The sequence below is a fragment of the Aulostomus chinensis genome, chromosome 13 (assembly GCF_037954235.1).
Source record: "Aulostomus chinensis isolate RoL2024-O1b breed Wild chromosome 13, RoL_Achi_v1.0, whole genome shotgun sequence".
NCBI lineage: Eukaryota > Metazoa > Chordata > Actinopteri > Syngnathiformes > Aulostomidae > Aulostomus > Aulostomus chinensis.
In genome coordinates, this window is record NC_141332.1 from 1,266,067 (window position 1) to 1,287,979 (window position 21,913).

At 40.6% G+C, this 21,913-nt stretch overlaps 1 protein-coding gene and 1 pseudogene across 1 annotated transcript in view; one reads left to right on the forward strand and one right to left on the reverse strand.

Annotated features, from left to right (window-relative positions):
* The window catches only part of gfra3 (GDNF family receptor alpha 3), a 48,155-nt gene that overhangs the window by 11,172 nt on the left and 15,070 nt on the right, over positions 1 to 21,913 (reverse strand). The window contains exons 2-7 of the mRNA XM_086222745.1: positions 20,622 to 20,918; positions 12,079 to 12,150; positions 10,570 to 10,924; positions 9,129 to 9,238; positions 6,975 to 7,109; positions 945 to 1,081 (exon numbers count right to left, since the gene is read on the reverse strand). Of these exons, the coding sequence (XP_086078871.1) occupies positions 945 to 1,081; positions 6,975 to 7,109; positions 9,129 to 9,238; positions 10,570 to 10,924; positions 12,079 to 12,150; positions 20,622 to 20,918 (1,106 nt within the window). The remainder of the gene's footprint in view (positions 1 to 944; positions 1,082 to 6,974; positions 7,110 to 9,128; positions 9,239 to 10,569; positions 10,925 to 12,078; positions 12,151 to 20,621; positions 20,919 to 21,913) is intronic.
* Positions 14,093 to 16,244, forward strand: LOC147250460 (E3 SUMO-protein ligase ZBED1-like; annotated as a pseudogene).

Consider the following 21,913-nt stretch of genomic DNA (forward strand, 5'->3'; position numbering starts at 1 on the left):
AGTGGCTTCTTAATGTGATGTAAATGTAAATGAAAGATCTGGTAATCCTTGATTAAAAAACATGCTTTTCAAAGATAGATTTTCCTCTCAGAGAATGCAGATTTCCTGGCCTTCTATGTAGATTACTGTGTTTCTAATCGGCATGTGCCTAAGAAAGCCTGCAGACAGGGAAACTAACATTGTGAGTGCAGAGAGGGAGGATGAAAGAAGGGATAAGTCATAGCACTTCATTCTTGTTTTTAAAATAATTCCATTCAATCAGACTAAAGACAAAACTGTCAGAAAGAAGCCTGTAGAGAAGTAAATATGTAACCACCACTGAACCTTTGACTGGAAAAATTAGATCTGTATGGAAAAAAATGCTATGTCTCACACGGCACCATCAGTATGGTCAAAAAACCAAAATGATTCAAAAAATAAAAATGAATTGAGAATTGGGGTAGGGTTGTGGAAAACTGATCTCCTTCAATTTTACTCAAATTTATAATTTAACTGGGAAGCTACTTTTGGCCTATAGCTTAAAATGGCTAATGTTGGCAAAGCCCACGGTACCGTGAATGGGGTTATAATTGACTTTACTGAGTCTGTACATTGATTATGACATTGCACTTGTTACTAAAATAGTAGAAGTAGACGCACATATGTAAAAGTGTTATTTTTCCTCATCTTTCTAAGACATGAAGAGCAAAATAAATATCCTAATAATATGCTTAGGGAGTGTCTGCAGATAAGTGGTAATTTTTAGCATGAGAATGTGACTGTAAAACTCCCAATACTTTCCAAAATTAATAAGGTAACATGTATACCTTTGCTTTGTAGAGCATATTAGGTGCTTGTGTCAAACATAATCCACATAGCTGTTCTTAACCAAATAGAGTAGATCTTGAATGAAAGGTTATCTAAAACCTGAAGACAGTGTGAATGATGAGCCGAAGTGTACTTACGATGTTGTTGTGTTCCGGGAGATGGTTGTTGCTCAGTAAATCATCCTCCTGAACCAGCGGAGAGGGTCTGGGAGCAGGAGGGGGGGTTATGTCTGCAGGCAAGGAGCCAGGGCTCCCCATCCAACTGATAGAGTAACCTGCCATGCAAACAAAGCCCAGTCATGGTCTGTGTTAATATGTATGTGTATATGTTTGTGTGCACACACACTATGTGCTGTGACGCTGCATCTGAGTGGGCATGAACCTACATTTCTATTTGGCAGTTTTATTGTTCGAGCTGTCGGAAACTTGATAAATCACCAAGCTTTATGGGAAGTGCATTGATGCATCGATCCAGGCTTTAGTGTTTGTACATACGGACTCAGTGTGTATTGACAGCCTTATTGACAACCGCCGTGACTGAGTGACAGCTGGCTGATTTTACATTATGGCTTCTATCCTCACATTGCTGTGCTGGAGCCTAAAGCTGAAGATACGGTTCCTCAGACTCTTATAAATGCTAAGGCTGTAGGATGTACTCTGACATAGAGTATAAAGAGATATAAATTCATGCTGTGAACATCACTGCAGGAGCCCGCCACCCAGACGATTCAACACACAATGTGTCAAAGTCATTTTCTCATTTATTCCCTTTGAATTGTTCCTCAAAATACCTTTGGCAGTGGCAAATTAATTCTGTTTTTGTATTTCAGGTCTTCAAATGCAATATTGAATATAGTCTTACTAAAAAACAACTTTCTTTTAATTAGCATCTTTTGAAATTTGTTCTGGTATTCTTATATTCAAGATGCTCAGAATTTCATCAAATTAATATTTCAAACAGCATATACTGTCAGGGTTCAGCATGTTTTTTCCCCTTGTTTCCCCTGTTGTCTCTCATCCCTCATGTGTGTTTGTCTCCCCCTGTCTGTTTGTTCTGTGCTCATCTGGATTCAATTGGAGCTGGAGATCCTCAGGCCTTCATCTGTTACCTGCTGCTCATCACACACCTGCATCTGATCTGGCAATCAAATCACCTTTTTACTCTGTCCTATATAAGACCAGCTCATTCCTCCCCTCATTGCCAGATCATGCATTAACCTTGCGTGGTATCCAGCTTGACTCCTTGAATTAAGTATGTTTCTTGCACTACGTATTTTGTTATCACCTTTCCTCTACTGTGTCCAAATCTCTCCGATTCCACCACCATATTCACCTCCCCACCTATCCTCCCTCTATTCTGCTCCAGCTCTTCCCCTTTGATGACCACAGCTCAGCTGCAGTCTGCTCTCCAGCTTCTTGCTTCTGCCTCCCTGTGATCCTCAACCGACCTCTTTGCTGTCACCTGGGGACGTAAATGCACTCTACAAATTTCACTGAGCATTCCAATAAACCATCCTTGCTGTTGAAACCTAATTCCAGTGTCTTTGTCTGCATCTGGGGTCAAGTCATTTGTTGGAACCTTAATGGAACAATCTAGCCAAGAGAACGGACCCTGCAGATCAGGCCACTGATTCAGCTCACTTCCATCACAATCTTCACAGTTCTCCCCTTCAGATACCATGACAGCAGAATCTGAATTTTGAGTGTAATCTGTCATTAATGCCAAAGGTAGCTGTTTAACTATTCAGCTCTCCACTTTTTTCTCAGCCTACTGTTTCCCAGTCAGCTCCCCGCAACTCTCATGCCTCATCTCCTGAAGAAGTGTGCCCCCCCTCCAGAACTATTCTCACATTAACTCAATCTGTGTCTGGATTTGTCTTCCAATGCCTTCAGTTTCAGTTTGAAAACCATCACTTTTTCCACAGACCTCTCTAAAATTCAGTATATCTTTGGGTTGCTAAGGGGTAGTTTTTGGGCAGAGGCCAAATCCTGTCAAAAACTGGAAGGAGTACTGTTTAGTGGCTAGTTCTAGCAGAATTCAAGCTTTTTTGTGATCGTCCTGACTATCAAACTAACCCTTCAATCAGTGGCAGATTACACCATCAAATTTTGAAAATTGGTGGCAGAAGAGGAATGGACGAAGCATTGAGGGCTGCATTCATAAAGAGTGAATTCATGAAGAATGAACTGTTATCTAGAGAAGAACCTGTGCCCTTAATGCTCTTGTTTCCCTTGCTCACCACAAAGAAAACTGCCAGAACTCCCAGGAGAGAAAGGAGCTCCTCATCAGCTTTCACCAGGATTCAGTCAGTGTCTACTTTGACTTGGCTCTGCCAGGTCCCTCGTTGCTGTCTGACAACCACAGAAACGATCAAATTCCACCTCATTCCCACTCCCAACACTCCACTCATCCTGGGCTACCCTTGGCTAGTTAAACACAGTCCTCACCATGACTAGTCACATGGAAAGGTTCTTAGTTGGAGCAAATGATGATGATCATCATCAGGCTCAGTGCTGGATTCTTCATGGAGAAGGAATCAAGAGTGAGTAATATTGCGGTTAAAAATAAATATTTGCTGCCTCTCATTGACTCATGGACTCTTCTTTTACCCCTTCTCAAGGTGCCACAGTCTTTTCCAAGTTGGACCTGCAAAATACATACCATCTGGTGCGCATCTGCCAGGGGGACAAGTAGAAAACATTTAACACTCCTTTGGGTCATTTCAAATATCTCGTCATGCACTTTGGACTGACAATTCCCCCCTCTTTACTCTAGGTCCCTATAAATGATTATCTAAGGGATTTTCTGAACCACTTTGTGTTTATCTCCCTACACAACATCTTGCTCTTCCTCTTTACCCTCCCTGAACATCAAGATCATGTTTGTCAACTCCTACAACGACTCCTGGAGGATAAACTTTAAGTTGTTGAGGCAGAAGGTCAAGTTGCATTCCTCAAAAGTCAGTTTTGTTGAGTGGTCAAATGAAAACTGATCAACCTAAGGTAGAGCCAGGAGCCAATTGGGCAACACCCACAAACTGTTAAAAAGATTTCTGGGATCTGCCAACTTCTACTGCAGATTCATCAGACATTTCAGGCCAGTGGTTGCTCCTCTAACCTGTCTCACCTCCCCCTCTCACCAGTTTTACTGGACCACTGAAACAGAAGGCAGAAGCTGCCTTTAACAAGCTAAAATCCTTATTTCCTCCCCAGTTCTGGTCCAATCTGACTCTCCCCTACAATTTGTGAAGGTGATTGCCTCAGATGTTTGGGTACAATTCTACAATTCTACAATTTCATTTAGCAGACGCTTTTGTCCAAAGTGACGTACAACACAAGCAAGAATTCAGACAATGTAGGGTAGGGTTGGTTCTTTCTCAAAGAAAGGGCCCTGAGTCACTCCTGCATCTGTGTGTTCTACTCACGCTGGTTATCCCTAGCTGAGCATAACTGTGATGTGGGCAATTGAGAACCGCTAGCTATTAAACTGGCTTTGGAGGGCCCAACCCAACCGTTTGTGTTCTGGACAAAGCATAAAAAACCTTGCTGATATCGAGACTGTCAAGAGACTGAAAAAGAAAAACCAAAAGTTAAAAACATCTTGCCTGCCCTTAAAGTCATTGCTGCCATCTCTTGAGAGATTGAATCGCAATTAAAACAAGCCCAGCTCAAACTGCCAGAACCCGCCTGTTCATCCCCGATCCTGTCCTCTCCCAGGTTCTACAATGCATTCATACATCAAAGTTTGCCTGTCACCCAAAATTGGACTCTATCATTGACCAAGCGCCACTTTTGGTGTCCCGTTATGGATCAGGACACCAGAGCCAATGTTCAAGCATGCACTGCCCGTGCTTGAGGTAAAACCACCCACACACCACCAGCTGGGTTACTCAGACCTCTTCCCATTCCTAGCTGTCCATGGTCACACATAGCTTTGGATTTTGTAACGGGTTTACCTCATCTCCAAAATTATTGTCATATTAACCATAGTGACCATTTCGCCAAAGCAGCCAACTTTTTGGCCAAAGAAATGACAGACCTCCTGGATTTGGGGCAGACCTAGAGATCCTTCAGGCCTTCATCTGTTACCTGCTGCTCATCACACACCTGTATCTGGTCTGGCAATCAAGTCACCTTTTTATTGTGCCCTATATAAGACCAGCCCATTCCTCCACTCATCGCCAGATCATCCTTTACCCTTGCATGGTATTCAGCCTGGATTTAAGTTTGCTTCTTGCTCTAAGGATTTTGTTAACACCTTTCTTCTACTGTGTCCAGATTTTTTGGATCCCACTTCCAGATTCACCTCCCCAGCTGACCTCCCTCAATTTTGCTCCAGCTCTTCCCCTTTGATGACCACAGCTCAGCTGCACTCTGATCTCAGCCTCTTGCCTCTGCCTCACTGTGATCCTCAACCAACCTCTTTGCTGTCACCTAGGGACCTCAACCCACTCTACAAATTTTACCTGGCTTCCAATCCTTCCATCCCTGCTGTTGAAACCTAATTCTAGTGTCTTTTTCTGCATCTGGGGTCAAGCCTTATGGATTGGAGCCTTAATATATACTGCATCACAGTGCAGTAATCCAGAGCAGAAGAACTGCAGGGATAAGGGTTCTACTTTTTAAATAAATGTGCATAGCTGGAGTTATGATGTGGTTAGGCTGGCTTAGCATTGGAGAATGGTACTAATAGTCTGGCTGAAAACATATCTTCACAAATTTCTGAAACTTAATCATAAAATGACTCACAGAGCTGTATTGAAAATTAACAAGGCATATTTGAGACTTGCCCTTAAAATCTAAAATTTTGTGTGTGTAGTGAGAGTCATTCAGTGATAAGACTTAAAGGTGGACTGTTAATCTGGAAAGAGCTCCAAAATGTGAGTTGCCTAAATAACTCACACACTAAAAAAAAAAAGGGGGGGGGGGTAAGATAAAAAAAATCTACCAATAAATTCAAACCCAGGCTAGCTGTTTTTCCCGGCTGTCAGACCGACACAAATTAATTAGCTTGGTCTCAGAAATAATTACCAAATGTTCGGAACAGGGCAAGAACACACAAAATTCAAACTGCCAACTTCAACACAATACAGAGACAATCTTTGACACATCAGAACTGTTATTTCTTCCAATTCTATTTATCCATCGTCGTCTTCTGCTTATTCCTTACTAGTAAGGGTCGCGGGGGGGCTGGAGCCTATCCCAGCATCTACGGGCGAGAGGCGGGGTACACCCTGGACAGGTCGCCAGTCCATCGCAGGGCCAACATACAGAGACGAACAACCATTCACACTCACATTCATACCTACGGTCAATTTAGAGAATCAATCAGCCTCGTCCCCAAATTGCATGTCTTTGAACGGTGGGAGGAAGCCGGAGTACCAGAGAGAACCCACGCAGGCACAGGGAGAACATGGAGACTCCACACAGAAAGATCCCGCGCCCGAGTTGGGACTCGAACCTGGAACGTTCTTGCTGTGAGGCCACAGTGCTAACCACTGCACCACTGTGCCGCCCCATTCTATTTATATATTTTATTATTTCATGTTCTAAACTAAAATACAAAATGTTACATATAACACTCCTTGTATAAGATTTAATGACACATTAGCAATGATATTTGACAGTTATTTTTCTCTCCCCTATCTCCATTGGGTGCATGTTTTAATAAGCACTCAGTTTGTCCTGCTCTCTGTGGATTACTATTATCAACAGCAAGAAACAGGGATCGGAACAGCACCCTTGGCCATCCAAGGATACAGTATTTTACACGTACAGTATTTTAAATTGTACCTTCCCATGTACATTATTTATCAGCTTTTGGTGTTATTAAATCAAATTGAAAGGCATTAATGACTTCATGCTAGATTTGTCCACAACTTTAACTTGGCAATAGATTTTAAATAAATAAAAATGTTCACAAATTGACTGCATTGCCCTGGGGTGTTGCTTGTTTTGCCCTGTGTGTGACAGTAAAAGTTTTGATGGAATTCAGAATTGGGTTGCACTCACCAATACATCTTAGTATTCTAGCTCAATTCTATGGCACCTCTTACTGTATATGCTCTCTTAATAACCACAAGAAATCTGATCACGTATCTTAACATATTGGATCCAGTGTAGCAAAGCTCCCTCTTAGTCATATTCAGGTGTAGAGTGCAGACTCACGTAGGCAGGTGTTGTGGGTAAACATACGCTGCAGTCTAAGACATTCCTGCCATTGGTTGCCGCTGCCTTCACAGTTGCACCACAGTGACACATCCGCTGAGTTGTTGTTGATATAGTTTGGTGTCATGATGGTACCTACAAGTCAGAGAGTTCAAAGGTCAGCGATTAATCTAATGACATTTCCCTGTGTTTTTATTGCACGTTTATAGTTTTTTATCGATGCTCTATTGTTGATGACTTAACATTGGAAATTTCCCAGTTGTAAAACAAATAAAGGATAATCATATGTTGTCAAACGCACAATAAATTACTTTTATCTACAGAAAAATAATTTAAAAAATGAATATCAGAGACACACTGGCATGCCAGCCTCAACTTCCTCTAACACTGCTTTCACTGTGAACAGAGCGGCTAACTTGCTTTATGGAACAAAACAGAAAGAGGGTTATTTGACAGTACTTCAAACCAAGCTGACACACAGTCTATTGCAAAACATGTAGACTATTAAGGGAGCTGAGAGGACAATTTGAAGCCTGGAGGAAAAACACTCTGCAGGAACTCCTGTAGAGAGCTTTATAAAGGCAAACAAAAAAAAATCTTTGGACATGTATTTTCCTCTTATATGAAAAATACCTCACAACATTCATATTGTTTGCTTATCTCTGACAGACCCAATTGTAAATATATGGATTAGGCAGGTTGTGTCTTTAAGAAAGCCAGTAGCTTCATGAAAAAAGTCATCCATCATTGTCAGCACAAGCAGAAAGCCACTAGACACTCACACATTTTTTGTCAACTGCCATGCATCTTCCCTTTCCAACTTGCTGCTTCTTCTTCTTCTGTCTGATCATCCCCTTCACACATTTGCCAGGACTCCACCCATTATTTTCTCATTCCAGCCATCTTTTCCCTCTATGTATCCACTCACTGAATTGTCTTTGTTCAATATATTAATCTTTTCTCTTTACTCCCTGCTCTATAGCTGTAGTTGTCATTCATTGTCACAGTTTTAGTCATAACCATAACTTCTAAAGTTTTTTTCTTTCAGTTCCTAATTTAATACTAGTCATCATGGCAATCGGCTGTGAGATCCAACTGATATTGTAACTGTTTATAAACTCTTTTACGTAACAACCAGTATTGTGGGGCAGAAGCCTGCTGTTTCATTGTCATCCCATCCAGCTTCGTAGGAGAAGTTTTCATTTATTCTTTGATGTACATATTGCACAGAGTATGCTTTCAGACAGCTAACCACACTGTAAATTAAGAAACATTTAATCAAATTCTATGAAATTTTACACATTGACAATCGGGTTTTAAGTGGATTCCTATAGGTTTTTGTCACTGTTGCTGACTTCCTGAGGCAGCCGTATTAGATTATTGATTTTTACAAAATCTGTAATATCTCTTTTATGCCTTGAGGGAGTTTGTGACATTGTTTCACCAGTGAGCTGGGAGGAGAGGCTGAAACATTATCACATTTTTCAATTGGTTGATAACCCAGACAATTGCAGGTCATTTTACTTTGAAAGAGAGGCCGCTCTTGTCATTTCAGGTACTATTCCTGCCCCTCTGTTTGATTATGTATCCCATCCTGATTGCTTTCTGTTGCCACCATTACCCTGCCCTGCAGAACATATTTAGTCTATGGCTGTGTTCTGTACTAATGTATGTCAGCTCCATAGTCAGACATGATGTACTTCATACTGCCTACTCAACACACAGTTACATATTATGTTTTAAAAATTAGAGCACCATTCTTGGTAAACTGGAAGTGTGTTTACCTGTGACTTAATAATAATATTAATAAAGATAATAATAATAACCTTGGTAACAGGCTTACTAAATTTATGCATAATAATTTATATGTTTTATGAATGCCTCTTAGTTTTTTGGATCTCTCTGTGATGACGTGCTGTTTTGACATGCAAAATTAATAGAAGTTATAATACTGGAATCTTAATAGACTTTCTTGCCTGATTTTTTTTACCTTTATTCAGTTGGGGTTGGTTCATGTACACACAATCCACATCATTGGGAGCATTTGTGACATTTTATCAAGACAAATGTGATATGGCACAACTCAAATTTGCACTGTACAAATTAAATATCTTACCCAATTTATCTCTTCCCTTCCCCTGTCCCACCACATACCAATGAGTCCAGCGTAGGCCCGAAGGCATAGACCTGGAGAGTCCCTCAGACAGCCACTGTTCATCAGAGGAGATGGCTGACAGTTTTGAAGGAAATCAGCAAGTCTGGACCTGGCAACAAGACAACTCAACATCAAACACAAAAAGGGGACAGCAATTTTGGAAGGGGGTGTACTTTGGGTGTGCTTGGGTACCTGTAAATCAAACCTGAAGGTTTTCAGTTTGATACAATGTTGCACTAAGAATTGATGAATTTCATAAGTCGTACATATAGCAAATGTTCTTTCTAATACTGTCTTCCTATTACCTTCACTGAGTTTATTATTTCTTAATTGTTCTCTCCAAAAACTCGATATTCATATTGGTTTATAACTGCGAACCAGTTAGAATCCCCTGCTACTGTCAGTAAAATAAATCATAAAAGATTAATTTAGGCAGGTCAATCTAATGATAAGTGCATGCATGGCAGGGCATTGCTCTGGTATGTGAACCATGGTTATTTAATGTAATTAAAATGGCAAAATTCTTCCATGTGTCATGGCTAAATGCTTTAACCAGGACCAGTTTCATGGTCATAGCCCACACTTCAGGAATCACTGGTCTCTATGTCTACACACAAATGACTAATCCAACCCTGGCATTTTAGATTTTGTTGTTATCAAAAATTAGGTGAGACTTTTAATTAGGTTTCCTTACTTGTGGATCACAAAACAGTTAGTTTTACAGCTTTACACTTTATCAATGTGATGTCTTTGTCTAATTTGTTCTCAATTTAAGGCCAGGAAGAGAATGGACAAAATGTTGGCATTACATTTTTGTTAAAAATATAAATCAATTTGATATGGCAAATTCTCACAGTGGATTTAACACAAACAAAATATCAGTGTCAAATGACTTTAAAGTATGTTTTCTCAGATGGGTTGTTGACTCCCTGACACTGCCACCATGAGGCACAGTAACTTTGTGTCTCATTGTTGCCTCGTACAGAAGAGAATCATATTGGGAGACACCCCAATGCTCGCCTCTTCAGAATGCAAATACCCTCTTACCAGTCTTTCATTGAAATTTGGATGACATTTGTTCCTGACAATGCTCACTTTTTTCTTCTTCAACATAAAAACACTTGAAGATGAATTCAGTGAATTAATTAATATTGCATAATGCACTGGGTAGCAAAAGTATTGTGGAGGAAAAAGTAAAGTTCCTCCATTTTACATTTAAGGGATAAAAGTCCAAAGTACACCCATGCTGTGTTCATTTACAGTTTCTAAAAAAAAATTCACTGAAGAAAGGGCCTTTTCAATGACACACACTTGCTAGACTGTTCCACTTTCTAAATGTTGAAGGGAGTATAATTAAGGACCTCTCATACCTTGGAACTGTCCTTGACCACTGGAAACACCAACAGTACAGTATTAGCCAGTTAGGGTGTCATGTCTAACCTGCAGAGGTCATCCCTGCGGCAGAAGCTTTGCTGGTGGAGGCAGTTAGGTTGCAGGCCCTCCATCTCCTCGTAGGAGCAGGAGGGCACAATGGTTTTCCTCCTTCTCTCACCACACAGAGTGTTTGTGCAGGGGCAGAACAGGACACCTAAGCTGTACTCCTCAGGCACCCTCTCCAGGAAGCGCCGCAGGGCCCGGTGACACTTGTGCTGGTTGCATCGGTTGGTTCCAGGCAACCACTTGGTGCAGGCCAGGACATATTCTGATCTTAGAGCACCGCACTTCTCGTATAGGCCACAGTCCTGTGCTGCTTTCAGGCACTGATTCTCACCATCCAGTTGCAAGAAAGATGAGGCTAAGGGGTTAGGAAATTAATTAGTCTAAGACAAACCATGTATGAGCAGAAAGCTGAGAAAGGACAAGTGACAAGATTCTACCGCTTAAAGTGTTGGTCTAACAGTTTTTAGTTTTTATGAAACTCTTTTCTACAGTATGCGTTCACTGTGGTTAAGAGTTTTAATAAAAGTTGCAAGTGTTACATGTATGTTTAGCCTTTTGCTGTCTGAAAATCTGCCAGCTCAAAAAAAGATAAGGAAATCACCAAACACACTGGGACTCTTTCTCTGGTGACCATATATACATGTAGAAAAGCAGCTGGAAATCTGTTACTTTGTGAGATTCCTTGTCAGGGACATGGGGTGACATTGTTTTTGAAAGAAAGATCAAGGGAGTATTTAAGAAATCTCTGCATGGGTCCATGAATTGCTATACCCAGTAACTCTGCAGTCTTGTCACCAGTTGTCCATATTGGCTTTAAACCAAAGAGTTGAAGCTCTTAAATTAAACTCAATCAAGAGACACAATAAACTCTTCACATTGATAGATTTTATCTTTTTTTTCCATGACACTCCATGGAATGCTTCTTGACAAATTAAAATCTCTCATAATGTGCCTGACTGTTTTTCACAGCAAAAAGAACTGACAGAGCCTCCCTTGTGGAGAGAAATTAAAAAGTACAAGCAGTGGTTCACTGTGAGTGGGAAAACTGGGTATAAGGATGTGTTAATGTTGAGTTGTTATAGATAATGAGTTTTTCAATATGTTTTGTAAATTCTGCAACTGGATATTGAAAAGAGCTTCATTCACAAATGATTATTGATTAGCTGAGGCATAATGATTCATTGAGCTGCTTCAGTAGCATGCATGCATGTATGTACTGTAAGTATGGAGCAGTAGGGATGTCTGCCATTAAATTCTTCATGCATGACAAAGGTGGACTCTGACTTCAGCAACATAATACACTTCCTTTACAGCAACCATTTTGATATGAAATTCAAGGGAAACACCCGTGTTACTCATCACATTAATTTAGGCCCTGTATATAAATAAAACAGAAGCTTCACGAATTTCACCACTAATTAGTACTTCATGTCACAGTGACAGCTGTAAATTATTTTATTGCACCAAGGACTGCTTAAGTGACTGTGTATGTGTCAGTGTATGTTTTACCTGCCACTAAGGAGGCCATATGATCATCTAGTAGTGTGTCATCATAGGGCGACATTTCCAACTCATCCTCCCCTACAGAAAAGCAGCAACATTGGCAAATGAATGAGTGTTAATTTGAAATGAGACTTTTATACTTGAAGTACTTTAGTGGGGCTGCACGGTGGTGCAGTGGGTAGCACTGTGGCCTCACAGCAAGAAGGTTCCGGGTTCGAGTCCCGGCTCGGGCACGGGATCTTTCTGTGTGGAGTTTGCATGTTCTCCCCGTGTCTGCGTGGGTTCTCTCTGGTACTCCGGCTTCCTCCCACAGTCCAAAGACATGCAATTTGGGGACTAGGCTGATTGAATACTCTAAATTGACCGTAGGTATGAATGTGAGTGTGAATGGTTGTTCGTCTCTCTCTATGTTGGCCCTGCGATGGACTGGCGACCTGTCCAGGGTGTACCCCGCCTCTCACCCGTTGACGCTGGGATAGGCTCCAGCCCCCCCGCGACCCTTAATGTGTAGGAATAAGCGGAAGATGATGATGGATGGATGGTACTTTGGTGATCAAGTGCAGGACAAAGGGATATAAAAACAGAGATTGCCCTCTGACAACCCCATTCCAGTAGAATTCATCTAAGTGAAAATCAAGTCCACTCATATTGATGTTTGTATGGTTAACATCCATTGGCCAGTCTGAAAACTGACCTAGTGAAAACACTTAACCTCAATAAACATAACTGACTGTGAGAACAATGTAAAAATTCATACAGACAGACAGATATATAAATAGATGACAAAAGTGTCATCATCTAGAGGTGTGTGTTTTTTTGCCAGGCTTGCATTAACTGACAACAACCAATTCATACAGACAGACAGATATATAAATAGATGACAAAAGTGTCATCATCTAGAGGTGTGTTTTTTTTGCCAGGCTTGCATTAACTGACAACAACCCTAATGCATTTGTGCACGTGTCTGGATGCACACCTGTAGGGTCCTTTGCATTTGTGCAGAGAAAATAAATAAGATGGAATAAAAAAACAAAAACGGGAAAGGGAAAATGATATTCTTCATTATCATTTGCTTAGTTGCACAGTTCACAACAGATAATAAAGTTAGGGTTAGGGTGTGAGTGGTCCCAGGTTCAAATCCTCAATGAGCTGAAAGTTTGTCTGTACATGTGTGTTTTGAAGTTTCTTCAACATTGTCATGGGGGAAAAAAACCCTCCTGCCAGTGATTTGTTAATTTCATTCTCAATGCTTACTGTTAAATGGGAATCCGCATTGCCCTCTTCTCCAGGAAAGTACTGTGACCTCAGAAGAATACTGTGAATTCATTTTCTTGGCATATGCAAATCACACCAAATACTCAGTTTAAGCTTCACAAAGTTTACAATGTAAGCAAATTTTGGAAGATGCAAATTTAAATTATCAATCACGAACACATTGTTTGAGATACTGATATTTGAGGTGCAAGGTATGCTATTATCAAAAAGCATTCACTTGATCACATTTGGACAATGTGAAGAGAGAGAGAGCTGAATTTAGTGTTTTGGAGGAACAGCATTTTTTTTTTTTGTGATTGACGAGTAATTATTTCTAAAATGAGCAGCACTGCTACCTGACCTGGAATCAATGGAATGATAAATCTAACTGTGAAGGCTGTGAAAAAAAGAACCCTGTTCAAATTTCAGCCATAACAGCCACCCACAGCCATACTAGTGGCCTTTTTGTGGCTTGTTGGCGTAGGGGTATGATTCTCACTTTGGGGGTAAGAGGCCCCATCTTCAAAACTGGGAAAAACCCATAAGCATTTGGACCATGGGTTTTAATTAGTGCTGTCATTTTGACGCGTTAATTCAATTAATTAATTACGCCACAATTTAACGCGTTAAAAAAATTAATGCAATTAATTATGAGTATCAACGGTGGCGAGCCAATGCTTGCGCATTTGAATTTTGGCCCATTGAAGGACCCATAGTCTTCTCGGCCGTGCTCCGTCACCTGCGCCAGTGGGCAACAATAACAGACATGGACAAGACTCAGGAGGATGAGGTAAGTGCGTCTTCAGTCAGGCCACTGAACGGCAAGTTTATTTACAAAAAGAACAGAGACGGGACGATAAATAAAAACGCTGTGATTTGTAGTTTTTGCAAAAAGGAGTTCTCTTACCACCAGAGCAACTCCAGCCTGAAGTATCATTTAAATGCGAAACATGTTCAGGCAAGTTCCTCCGTTGCGAGTATGGCTACCGGGAGCTCGCTCCGCCAACCCACGCTAGCTGAATTTGGGAAACGAGCGAGCAAATCCACAACAGAAAAATTGACGAATACAATCGCAAAGTGGATTGCTGCTGATTGCAGGCCAATTTCTATCGTCGAAGATAAGGGTGTACAGGAGGCTTTCCAGGTAATGGCGTCAGACCCAACTTTTCAGCTACCTTTGAGAGGTACGGTGATAAAAAAAATTCATCAGATGTACGATGATGAAAGAAGAGAAAAAGAAGAGTTGTTGGCAGTGTCCTGCCATGTCGCCCTAACGGCGATCACTGGACTTCAGTGAGCAATCACAATTACTTAGGAGTCACAGCACACCTAATAGATAGTGAGTGGAAACTGAAGTCGTTTGCTTTAACTGTGAGCAAAACGGTGACCCACCATTATGCCGATGCATGCGCTGAGTTCGATGCTGTGACCAAGGAATGGCAAATCGAAAAAAAAGTGACAACCATTGGGACCGATAGTGCTAGAAATATGGTCGCAGCAGCACGCCAGCTGCCCTTCGAGCACGTCCCGTGTGCTGCACATATACTCCAAAGAACGATCACAGTCTGTCTTGACGAGAGCAGCTTTGACACCGCCCTGGCAAAGTGTCGAAAAATAGTCAGGCACTTCAAACACAGCCCTGCCAGTATGGAAGAATTGCACCAGCAGCAGACTGCCCTCGGACAAGCCAGAGAGCACCTGGCTCAAGACGTTTCCTCAAGGTGAGACTGTTGATTACCTATTTTGCGTGTGTGTGTACGTGTGTGTGTACGTGTGTGTGTGTGGTTCAGTGCAACTACTGTATGTACAACATACTGCTCAAAACTTAGAGCCACCTGCACAACTAATGCTATTTTTTGTTTTATTTTATTGAAAGATGGAATTCAATGCTCTCAATGATCTCACGGTACTTGCGGAACCAGGAGGCTGTGAATGCCACTTTGGCCCAACAGAGGCACAACCTGGCCACACTGACCAACCTAGAGTGTGAAAAACTCCAGAAGTTGGAGGTTGTTCTTGAACCCTGCAAGTATGTCCCTCTCTCAAGCACACTCACTCACTCATACACACACCTCCCCTCTCTCTTCCCCTTTCATGCACTGACCTCCATCTCTCTATCACACCTTTCTACTTGCCCAATAAAGTGAGTTCATTATTGCCATATTTTTGTTCCACTGCAGATATGTGACTGAGCTACTTGGAGGTGACAGCTATGTGTCATGCTCTGTGGTGCTCCCCGCAATCTGCCATCTCAACCGTGTCATGGAGCCCACTGATGAGGATCCGGGCTACATGATAAAGTTCAAAACTACCTTTTTAAAGGACCTGGACACACGCAAAGCCAATATCAACATCAGATGGCTGAAGGTGGCCACAGCCCTTGACCCACGATTCAAGGACTTAAAGAGCCTGCGCAAGAATGAAAGGGATGAGGTATGTGTGTGACTGAGAAGACCAGTGTTCTGCAAGTGCTTTGGTTAGAAAGTCCTATGCAACAAATACATTTTTCCTCTTTTAAGGTGTGGACCTGGATTGAGGAGATGCTGCAACGGTCAGAAGCAGGATATGCTCCTCCTCAACCCACAGAGGACGAGCCAGCAGCAAAGAAGAGCTTCCTCCTGCTGTGTTCTTCAGACTCTGACTCTGACAAGGAGGAGCAGGGGCCTCTCGCCCGCTACAAAGCTGAGCCGTGCATTAGAATGCATGAGTGTCCACTGGAGTGGTGGGCAGCTCACGCAGGAGCCTATGGACAACTGTCCTCTCTTGCTCGCAAGTACCTGGCTTCTCCTGCAACGTCAGTGCCATGCGAGAGACTCTTTTCACTCGCAGGTAACATCATACAAAAGAAGAGGGCAGCCTTATACTCAGACAATGTAAAAAAGCTTGTCTGTCTGAGCAACTGGCTGAAGAAGAAATAATGTTATAAAATAATTTTATTTATTTAACTATATTGCTGTATTTGTTTTACATTTTTGAAGACAGCTTTATTTTATTTATTTAACTGTATTGCTGTATTTGTTTTACATTTTTGAAGACAGCTTTATTTCATTTATTTAACTGTATTGCTGTATTTGTTTTACATTTTTGAACAGTGCACCTGGCCTAACTGGTTTGCGGATGTGCTTGACCTTTACTTTTGGATTTCATTTATGAAGCACAGTTCACCAATAAAAAATTGGATTTCAAATCTTCTCTTACTGTATTCAGTTGATTAGTCATGCACTACAATTTTTTAATATCCTAGAACTCAAATTCTTTATCAGGAGACCTTTAGAAGATATGACATAAAAATGCGATTAATTCGATTAATTAATTACAAAATCTTGTAATTAATTCGATTAATTTTTTTAATCGACTGACAGCACTAGTTTTAATGTTTCTGAACTGCTAAATAATAGAACAGAGGTTTGCTGATAATTTTCTGCACAGTCTTTTTGTCCAACTCCCACTGGTATGCCAACAAACAAAAGATTCTGTTGCTGATGATATTGGATTGTCACCCATTAGCATAGTTATTCTTTACACTTTTAGATACTTCATTGGCAAGTGTGGAGTCTAAGTACTTTCAAGAATATTTTGTTCCGTAGTGTAAAGGTCAGCAATCTACCCCCTGAAGCCAGCAATCGCATTTCAAGTCACCAAAGGCAAGGCAAGGCAATTTTATTTGTATAGCCCGTTTTCACAAACAGTTTGTCTCAAAGGGCTTCACATGGCATCATAACAACATCCTCTGCCCTTAGACCCTCACATCGACTGAGGAAAAACTCCATAGAAAACCCTTTTAACAACCGAAGCTATTTTTGTGGAAAAACTTCGACTGTCTTCTTCTTCTGTGACAGATATATTCACCTCAGAGTTCACAAACTCTTCAAATACTACATTGCCAAATACCACCAGTTCTTCTCAAAGTTGAACCTCACAGGCATTTGTCCCCAGAATATGGGTCTTAATATACACATTAAATCATTTTAAGTGACTGATTTGGCACATTTAGTGTCCGTAATAATTATAAACACAGGAAGGTAAGAAGTCTCGTTACATGAACAAAAAATCGGAAAAAGCAAAATATGGTGGTGGGCGGAATGATAGAATGAATGATTTTAAGGTGAAGGTGGCATGAGAGAATTATTGTTAGGCCACTGAATGGAGACTGAAGAAAGATGTTACAAAAAGATATTTCAATCAACTAAGACCTCCGGAACATTTCTGAAAACAAAACAGGACACTGATGAAGGCCATAAGCCAGAATGCTTCAATCAAATAAAGTTGTTAGATATACAACAAGTGTTGCTAAAAAAAAAAAATAAATAAAAAAAAAAACCTGCTAAATCCCCTATTCACTCGGGCTGAAACTTGGGAGTTGTGAACTTCATGTGGAAGATAAAAATAGAACATCACAGTAGGAAACTGAAGGAAAAACTGGCTTCTCTGTAAAACTAGAGCATTTTCTGCAGGAAACGTTCTGCAACATCAAATCAAGGTAAGACTTTATTACGCTTTTTGGAGATGCACGGGGAATAAGTTATCAAGTGATGATGCACGAAAGAGTAAATAGAATAGAAAAAAGTAATAAAGGAAAGAGATGATATGAAGCCGCATGTGACCCTGAGTCATCCACATTTACAGTATGCATTCAAATTAAAAATAATCTCTAATTGACACAGTTCAATAAGACTCTTCAACATTTGCACAGGACATGAGATATTTCAGTCAGGACCAAAGGGGTTGATGATGAATTGACATGGTCTGGCTGAACCTAACATTGGTTGGTGAGTGTCATTATTACTTCAAAAGTACAACAATGAGGCTAAAATCATTCAAAAATTTGAAAGCCTTGTTGAAGATAAGAAGTTGTTTTTTTTTCCCTGTACAATTAGCCAATATTCCACGTGTTGAATCATCAGCAGATCAATCACCCTGCAGGGCTATGTATCTAATAAGAAACACTGTAGTTGCCACGTTGGTGATGTAATTTCTCTGGGAAAATATGTTAAGCTCTGATTGAATTAATGGCTTTGAGTTTTTATGACATTACAAAACCCAGCTCAAGTCCCGGCTTTGCAAGTAACATTAAATTTAGCTGAATACATGCAACATGTGCCTAACATTATTTTAACAATTATTAAAACAGAAATGTGACATTATGACACTTAAAGTTACATTCTCATCTAAGGGTAGAAGAGTGAACTCAGAGTTAAAATGGAGTCCTTTGAGTCCTAGCAGGAGTTTTTACCTTGGAAATGCAAGGCCAAGATATACTCTCATCTCTCTTATTTCAGGCCTTCACAGTCAACCAACATGATTTCTTCTGATGTAAATCATAGGGTCGCCTTTAGCTGAACGTTATGAACTGCCCTTTGCCATCTTGCTTTTCAAAAGTACATGCCATTGCACCTTGCTCACAGCACCACTTTATAGAATGATAGGAGCCTTCCATTTCAAAGGGAGGGAGGAGAAAAAGATTTACATCCACTTACATGAATGTGTGGCTGTCAGGGCATGAAAACAAGAGGCTAGAGAACAGCCTTATGACATCATGCTGTACTCCCCATATTTGACACAACTAGTTCTTCACATAACAAAATGTACTTTTCCTGAAATATAACAAGGATTAATTTTGTATTTAGCTCCTTCAAAATCATAAATAGGTTTTTATTTCACATTTCGTGGTCCCGGCCTTGCTGTTTTCTCAGGGTTCAGTGCCCGAAGCAGGTCTACATTTGCCGAACAGGCAGAGGAGTGAGTCAGCAGCGACAATGGGTTGAATGTGCAGCCATCCTCTTCCTCACATTGGTATGCGAGAAATTTAAACAGCCATGCTCAGAGTATTGGTATACTGTATTTAATGTGGATGACACAAGATGGTCTTGAGGTGCAAAGCCCCCACTAATTTGTCTTTCGAGATGTTGTGATGGCAGAAGACAAGAGAGGAGACTATTTTAGTGAACTTGACAAAATAAAGAGGTAGATTATGTACATGAATCACAAGTTTAAAACATGTACTCAGGAGGAGAAATTGGAATTAAAGTGTGCCCACCAGCCACAGGATTATATTTTTTTCAAATTACTGGTAAAAGTAATCACAGATTTTAAGTATCATGTTTTTTGAAGAAGAAATGGCTAATGGCTGGCTAACACCTTTCTGTTTAAGTGAGCCCAAGCTTTCGTGAGTTATATCACACTTTTTTTCACTTATTTGTCCTCTGGCTGCATTTTCCTGTTCTGGATTGACTGACATTAAATAGTTGGTGACAAGTGTCAGCATGTTTGTTCTGAATCCCTACTGAGGAGGAAGTTTTTGAATGAAGGGGTGGACAGTGATTGATTGATTGATTGATTGATTGATTGATTGATCGATCTACAAACTACAAGCATTATAAAACACAACAGGGCCATTAAGCTTTTTCTGGTCCAGTATGCAAAATGTCAGTATGATTTATCAAACATAATCAACCACATTGACATAAACTCTAGATTTTTCAATGAAAGACGATGAAGAGATTCTTGTTAAGGGTTTAAATGATGTTTCCTCATGAAACTTCTTTTCTTGCAACAGTCTGCTTATCAGCAACGTGCCAAATAACATCCTAAAAACAACCTGCATCCACTAGCACATACACTTGCTACTTGAATCCCATCAGTTTTGACAAAAGAGGTATAACATAATTCAGGTTTTTTTAAATGATAGAAGAGCACACCCAAAGTCTCCATGAGCTTGTTTTATTGATGTTGGCTAATTGGTTTCACAATTGGACAAAAGCTGATTTTTGATTAACTTCTGGATGAGTCCTACAAATTATTTGAACACACACACCAAAGCGCAAACTCAGTCAAGAATGTAATGGCATGTAAAGTGTTTATGTATGTAAATCCTATTCCAGGCTATATATTTATGGTAATGACACGCTAGAGCAGCCTAGCAGCGTTAGGAACTGAAGAGTGTGTAATTACACTAATGCTCGGCTGACTAATAGGCCACAAGGGAGGTGGAGTCTGCTGGCTAGTGTTAGTTCACTTACTGATGCACACATCACACCAGCACTTTCCATTTATGCTTCCATTACTCAATGTGTGTGTGTGTGTGTGTGTGTGTGTGTGTGTGTGTGTGTATGTGTATATATACTTCCTTTCAGTTATTGTTCCATTGTTTCCCTAAAAATTTGTTCAGTGTACAGTAGCTCTACACACAAACTACAACACAAACAGGTAATCATTTTCTCATTGATTATATTGTGTATCTGACACAGCATACATTCACATCCCTTCCACCTGTCCCAAGCAGAGCCCTGACTGACCTGGCAGCAGACGAACCCTCCAGTAAATGCGCAGGCACAGCTCCTCTTTGCGGTGGCCACGCTGGCACTTGCAGGCCAACAAAGAGGGGTGTTTAGCCAGAAGAGCATCCTGTCTCTCAAGACACTCGGCCGCCACCTGCTCCCCCAGTGGTGACACCGCAGCATCGGCTGCACACAGCTCCAACCCCCGGTACAATGCCTCACACCGAGGGTCAGCAGAGCACACCCGATGAGCCTCAACACAGTCAGTGGGGGAGGGAGGGAAGGAGAAGATGGGTGCTGAAAATGGCAACACACCTAAGAGAAGACAAAAGAAAAAGAGGCCGATGTGTTACAAACAGAACAGGCTAAGCAAAAGAATGGAGGGAGGTGAAGCTCAGATACATTTGACTATTAATGAAAGGCTTGTATTAAATATCTTTATTCAAAAGCAGGTTTGACTTGTCTTTATAAATGTTTGAACAAAGCCTGATAGGGATTGAAAATCCACTTCAACAAGACATATATGAATGTTAACCACAGCACCAGCACAGCCATCACAGTGATTCTGTCTAATTAACCTACTTCAACACTGTGCTCCAAATGTTCAGGCTTGCTTGTTTCTAGTCTCCAAAAGTAGAATGAGAGACTTCAGCAATCTGGAGCCTCAACACCCTCACCACCCCCCCCCCTTTTTTTTTTTTTTTTTGGTCAAAGCAGTTTTTATTGAACTTTTTCAAAGTTGATACAAATCCAATTAAGCTTATGCAAACATATTATAAATATGAAGAAATAGTTCAAGTTAAAAAAAGCTCAAAAACTCCTTAATAAAGGCAAAAACTAAGCATATAGCCACAAAAATTTAACTTGAAACTAAAATTAAAAATAGCCAGTTCACAGTCATTTGCATAACCATGAGAAGAGAGAAAAAGTTAAATGCCGTATTACATTAAAAGAATTAAGATCCCCATAATGTACAATTTATTTTCTTCTATTTTAAGACGACACATAACTTCACATATCCACCTGCCAAAAGAAAGAGCGCAATCGCTTGAATGAGCTGCCCTGCCAAAAGGGCTGAAAAGAGGATCATGTTTGTCTTTTTGTCAGATTAAGATCTTGTAAGGGCTTACCAAACGGATCAAGAAGAGGACAGGCTTTAGTGTGTGGCATGTGATTTATAAAGAGCCTTCAAATATGGAGGAGCAGAATTCAACCAGATTAGAACATGACTAAAATCTGTGATTGAAAATCTAGTTTCACCTGTCACACTTACGACTGACCTCAGAGAAATTTTTTGGAAAGTTGGACAA